The sequence below is a fragment of the Malus sylvestris genome, chromosome 2 (genome assembly GCF_916048215.2).
Source record: "Malus sylvestris chromosome 2, drMalSylv7.2, whole genome shotgun sequence".
Classification (NCBI taxonomy): domain Eukaryota; kingdom Viridiplantae; phylum Streptophyta; class Magnoliopsida; order Rosales; family Rosaceae; genus Malus; species Malus sylvestris.
Window position 1 is genome coordinate 13,619,853 of NC_062261.1, and position 6,383 is coordinate 13,626,235.

A 6,383-nucleotide genomic window follows, 5' to 3' on the forward strand; every position below is an offset into this window, starting at 1 on the left:
TCGGTAGTGTTTAATGTCTATTTTCATCTTTACTTTCATTTTGATAAGTTCAGAGTATAACAGCTAATAGTGGTGCTCTTATTGTAATTCCTAGGCCATGTTAAGCCATTCATCATTTACAGCATGGGCTACTTTTTTAAGTTTCATATTAACAGATGACAATGGTGATCGATACCATGTTTCTTATGAATGAAGAAAACTATAGACAAGCAGACTTAAACGAGATTCAGAAGCAGAGAAACATGGTAACTTATTTGGATTTTTTTTTTTTTATCAATAACCATCTTGATGGAAAAAACTTACAGATCTCGATGGAGACTTTGCCATGAGGGCTTGTGGACCCTTTACAAAGAAGCTATTAGAGTCGCTCTCTGTAGTGCTGGAGGTCAGAGAAGTGACATCCTTTGACCTACCACCATTCAACTTAAGCCTAGGAAAATGATCACCCCAGATATCATATGTATATTCATCCCCAAGCCGAGCCTTTTCTTCGTCAGCAATTTTCCGATCACAGAGTTTGGACCCAGGGGCTCTAGCATGTGGAGAAATAGGTGAGGTTGAAGCCAGAAAAGAGGTTGAGCATGCCAAATTAGATGCAGACCTACTGGAACCAGGAAAGGTGGCAGAAGGCAACAAAACAGGTCTAGCCGGAGGTTTTCTTGGTTCTGGTGGCTGCACTTGAGAAGCAAAAGTTGGATGGTTATTGCAATATTTTAGAGAGACCTCAGGCTGTGATAAGTTTGCCTTAGAAGCAGATTTAAAGACATGACTCTTCTGGAAGTGTTGTTGAGCCACTTGAGTAAATGGATTCCTGGCCTCTACAGCTTGGCTCACATCAGTTGATAGCGGCCAGGTCTGTTTTGGTGTTACAGATGTGACTGGAGACAAGGGTGATGAAGGTGTAGAATTTCCACTTTGACTACTTGAAACTTCAAGAAGTCCTGTTAACTTAGCACCGGAACCCTTTCTCTTCTTACGCCTTCTACCCTTTTCCTGTCCAGTTTTGACTGTGAGGTTACCAGGTTGGGATGCTTCTAGTTCATCGGGATTCCCAGCTGACACAGATTTAGACACCAATGAGAAGGCCGTGGCTTTGTTCTTTGTTGTATCTGACAAAGAATTAGTTTGTTCATGACCTTGAAGAATTTGATTTGCATGTTGAGCAAATCTTTCCTGCTCTGAGGCCCCAGCCTGGTCATCCGGATACCTACCAACAGATGATGCCTGCATTGAGGTTCTATCTTCTCGAACTGATTTTACCGAACTGTTTATCTCACCAGACACAGAAAATCTACTGTCTCTATAGTTATGCACATGAGATGATTTTCCTGAACTACTTTTAGAAGTAACCAAGGAACATTTTCTGCTTGTGCAGAAACAGTCATCCGAACAAAAGGCGGGTACCTGGGGCAATGTATACCAAAATACTAGAAACACCAAGGAGACAACAAGAAATACTACTGAGGAGTATTTTTTAACGCGCATCCAGACCACTGATTTCTGGCATATACTGATCATATGCAAAGGGATGCTTGCCTTCATGGGTATCACCAGAATACCAGAATTCAAGACCAGCTCAAGATCCCGCTGTACCAAGGCTGCAGAAAAATCAGTGTGGTATGATATCAGAAGTTTTGCTGATTCTCCAGGTTCAAGAGCAAAACCTTTGCAAGTTTGTACCATAAACCCATCCATCCGGCACTCTTTTCCGGACACCGTGATTCTTCTAACCTCCAGAGGCAGGTCTCCAGTATTCTTCGCATAGAGCTGCCTTGATAATGGCTGTAAACAAGAATGAGTGACATCTTCCATGCGAAACCTGTCTGGAGGAGAAAAGTTTAGAGGAATTTGTAAACTGAGGTTGAATTCTACACTCTGAACAGGCTCAGACTCTTCAAGGAGAAGCAAGGATAGCGACCCTCCAATTCCCCTCAGAGATAACCACTCCACACCAGAAAGATTGTTTCTTATCAGGGCCGAACTTCTCCACTCACATCGATTTGAAGGGTGAAACAATACTGGTCCAAGAGATGCTCTACCATTGGGTTGAACATAAGCCTCTGTTAGTGCATTTTCTGCTATCGAGAACCCATACCTACTTGGAGAAGTGGATCCATTATAAACCACACTACCAGATGAAGGAGGCTGTATAAGACCATCTGGACTCTTACATCGATCAATAATCTCCCCTGAGTTCAGTATAAGCTGCATCACTACCGGTTCTTGGCTAGGATTCTTTACAGTGATCCATTTAGAGTTGTGACTTCCTACCTGAAGCATTGGGAAGAATACCTCACGATCAGTTAGCACAGACATGCCACTTCTGGTATCTTGAGATTTCCAGTTTTGTAGCACCAGTTCATCTGCTTCTGCTGCCTCCATTGCCTTCATGTATAGGTTCACAATAACATTTTGGTTACTATGGATGTTGATGTTTGTGGGTAAAAAAAAAATCACATTACATAATTGGTTACATCATGGCTAAATAACCTCGAACAACACAAAAAAGAGTTAAACTGATTCAGAAATATACAGAACAAATGCAGTCACAGTAACAAGCATATTGTACATTAAAAAGTCAATAAAATTGTAAGAGACAAGCATGCTATCTTTTTATATATATCTTTTAAAGTGATTTGATCAATGGACACCTGCCGACTCCAACCTTGACAACATGATACTTTTACAAATAACTAAAGAGCATGCTTGATACTAATAAATGAAAGGTAATATACTTGATCATTTAGTCAAAAGACAGAGACAACAAACAAAGGCACTGCAAGAAGTATACAGCAATCAAACTTCAAAAGCTAATCCAGCTTCAAACACAAATGAGAATACATACACACAGAGACCTACATAGAAAGATGTAAAATTTGCATACCTTGATCGGTGATGGCCACCGCGTGCCACTTTCAGAGGACTCTGTCTGCATATCACCCAATTCACTACTTTCAGACTGATGTTCATATTCAATGGTGGAATCATTCCAATGTTTTGAACATATATGAATAACATCCTGGCAAGGAATTTCAATCTGCGAGCTACTTGAGTCATTTGTCTGTATAAGTAATTTACAGTGACCATCTAATTCGACATGTGGCTCAGTACAAGCAACAACAGCAACATATGTTTCACTGCCAGGGAAAAGTAGCAAGCCTTCAGTGTACTTAATCTGCAAAGTTCTACCATCCGCAACTTCAGTAATCTCAAGAAGTCTCAAGAGGTAAGGGGCAGAATTCTTCAGAGATATAGCAACAGCAGAAGTCTCATTGGCAGAATAGGGGACCAAAACCTGAAGATATGCTGAGATAGATCCTGCAAGATCATCATTCGTTGCTGTTCCATCCACTTCAGCCTCAAAAGGAAGCATAATAGTATCAGACTTGTCCTCAGAAGGCCTTAGCAACTGCATACAAATTGCACCAAAAATTTTTCCCTTCGATTCAATTGAGAAGTCTATTTCTATGATAGTTTCACTGCTGTGTGGACCAATCTCCCAGTTCCTAAGGGGCCTCATGGCCAGAAGAGGCAAACCAACTTGGCCAGAACTAACAACCAGACGTTCATTAACACCCAGCAACCCAAGTTCATCAGAACCTTGAAGTTTTTCAGTACTACATGTTGCCTCTGCATGATGGGAGGTATGCTCCTGAGACACTAATATCCATGTTGTTACTTCCTCCACATGGAAAATTTGATCAAATGAGTTAAACAACGACAAATTCTTACTCCACCTTCCCCTGGAAGAAACATCCAGGCCTAATAAAGGATGAATCCCGTAAGGAGACTCTATGGCAAAACCTTTCGCCTGAACCAAGAAACCACCTGAGCTTGTCTGCAAAATTAGGTGAGCAGAGGACAAGCCCAACCATCTAGGTAAATATACATAACAAATTGAAGCTGTTTCACCAGGTCCTAACGTAGTCCCACTAAAGTTGCAAGGATAGAACTGCATGTCAGTACTGAATGGCTCATAAACATGTAAAATGGTGTCATTGCATGTATTTGCCACAGTTAAGAAAGCTAATGACGGAAAATACATATACTTTTGTCCCCAATCCAATACAGCAGGGCTAATTTCTACATGGGGTGAGGGTGAACCATTGAAAGAACTAAATTTGGTCATCTCAATGTTCTTGTTTGGCCTAAAATTTGTGCTCTTCTGATAAAGTAAAGGTCCTCTACACGAAGAAAGATAGTTTTGATTGGATCTATCAGCTTGAATGGATGAAAACTCATTAGTAGCCTTTTTGGAGTTCAAAGAACAAGAAACAATCCCTCCATTAAATAACTTAAACACGCCATTGTCCGATGACCAACTTTTGTTATTTGTCAACTTGCTATCTTCAGTTGATCCTATAGATGATATATCATCAGACTGTTTCCCCGAAACTCCAAAATCAGCCACTTTGAGTTTATGCCCCAAGAAACCAGGTAATGTTGACGGAAAGCAGAATAAATGGGAGCTAGTACAAATCCTATCAATATTGAAGTGGGTTCTTGGAAATCCACGGTCCAAACTGGTGTCACCGAGAAAATTATCCGCCAAGGCCACATCCAAATTATCTCCATATGATCCACAAACATCATATTTCGATAACATCTGCAACCCATCCCCAGAGCATTGCCCACATGTAGTAAGGTAAACGAGGGTGCACGCTAAAACCACAAGTAAACGGAATGCTTTGGTTGCATGTGACAATCCCCTGAACAATTGAGCAACACAAATAACATCATAAAATTACAATTTAACATGTAAGAAAATATTCACTGAACAATTACGAAATGCAGGTGGGCCAAGTAATCCTCATTTACTGTGCGTTTTTAACACTTGATTACCAACATTTTCTCAGCAGTCAAAGTTACACAAACATATTTTCTGAGCAGCCAAACAGAGTCAAAAGTCATACAAAACCTGCTGGGGCCAAATATCTTTCTATTTTTTTTTTAAACAAATCACAAAACCAAGAGCAGAAAAGTATGAGAAGAAAATAGAAAGTAGGTCCAACAAGTTTGGAAATTTCTAAACCTCACCATCAATAGCTAAAACTTCCAAACCAACAACAAACGCATGCGAAAACCCGCAAACCCGCCATCGCTCTAAAACCACTTACGGAAAAATTTTAATCCGATAACTCATCCGAAACCACTACTCAGCTCCAAATATAAAAAATTAAAATTAACAGGAAAGAAGACGACGACAAAACAATCGGAACCAAACGAAGTCGGAAATGGAAACCAGAGAGTCATCTATCAGACTACCGGAGCTCCAAAAACGCCAAAAAGTAGTGAACTTTTTAACGATCGAGAATCCGAGAAGGAAAATATATAGGCGATGACAAGAAAGTAAAGCAGAAAACTCAAAAAAATAAATAAAAATTAATTCTTTTGCAAAAATGGTTATTGCAAACATCGAAAGTGAAGGGAAACGGGGGAACAGAGAAGGTGGAAGAGTGTTTTTACCGGAAGTTGACGACGGCGAGCTGGCGGCTCTGAGCTGTGACTGCTAGGGTTTTGGACTCCATGGATGAGCAGGAGAGAGGAAGAAGATGAACATGCAAAGGATTTTGAGCAGAATTTTTTTCTTTTTTTTGGGTTTTCGATTTTTTTGGAGGAGAGTATATGCATATAGCAGCGCCAAACCACCTGAGATGAGCGAATGGAAAAAGGCCAGAGACAGAGTCACAGAGCACCAACAAAACCACAGATATCAGGCGCTGGACCAAGGCTGAATTTACCAGAATACCCTCGTGGGTCCACTGTGAAGTAAAAGGAAGGTAAAAATGATTTCTTGACCCAAAATATGGATAATTTACTGTTAAATTAAGAGGTCGTTTCTTAACCATTTATTTTAAGTTTTTATTTTATTTTTATTTTTTTTTGTTTCTTGAAAATTTGAAAACTGAAACTTGTTGCAAGTGGTGTGGTGGATAAGGCATCATCTTAAATTGAAAAATAATATTTAATATGAAAATTAAGTAAGATGACACGTGACAGATGATTAGAAATTCGACATTATCTGCACTCCCTTCAAACCTTAAGTGTTACGAATAATCTCACGCGGTGGTTCGGAATGGAATTCTACCTACACGACTCGCTTTTTTTCTTTTGGCAACGTTAGAGAAGTTCAAGCTTTTAAAAAATCAAAAAATTAAAAATTAAAAAGAGAGTATAAAAATATTCATTATTTTTCATGTTGTGAATATTGTGATCAGTGGGTAAGTTTAATGATTAGACGGCTTGGAGGGTATTAATGGAAAATCAAGATACGGGTTGAATGGAAGTTGGAAGACTCTGGTGGGGCGAGGGTGATGTAATTTCGGCACGCGGGCTGTTGTGCATGTTTGCGGGACATGGATCCTCTCCGGATCCGTACATCC

The 6,383-nt window shown here is 39.9% G+C and overlaps 1 protein-coding gene across 1 annotated transcript; it reads right to left on the reverse strand.

Moving 5' to 3' along the window:
- Positions 1-239: 239 nt before the first annotated feature.
- On the reverse strand, positions 240-5,689 carry LOC126613734 (uncharacterized). Its single transcript, XM_050281318.1, has 3 exons — positions 5,467-5,689; positions 2,885-4,709; positions 240-2,385 (listed from the first exon to the last, which is right to left on the reverse strand). The coding sequence occupies exons 1-3, from the start codon at positions 5,526-5,528 to the stop codon at positions 274-276; spliced, it is 3,999 nt and encodes a 1,332-aa protein (XP_050137275.1). The 5' UTR covers positions 5,529-5,689; the 3' UTR covers positions 240-273.
- Between the last annotated feature and the right edge of the window lie 694 nt (positions 5,690-6,383).

What these genes read in the sequence shown, in the direction of transcription:
- LOC126613734 (XM_050281318.1), bottom strand. Translation starts at nt 5,528, where the DNA reads ATGGAGTCCAAAACCCTAGCAGTCACAGCTCAGAGCCGCCAGCTCGCC. An exon ending in CTCGCCGTCGTCAACTTCCG is followed by an intron (nt 4,710 to 5,466) that starts GTAAAAACACTC and finishes TCAATTGTTCAG; the next exon opens with GGGATTGTCACATGCAACCA. An exon ending in GGTGGCCATCACCGATCAAG is followed by an intron (nt 2,386 to 2,884) that starts GTATGCAAATTT and finishes CTATACATGAAG; the next exon opens with GCAATGGAGGCAGCAGAAGC.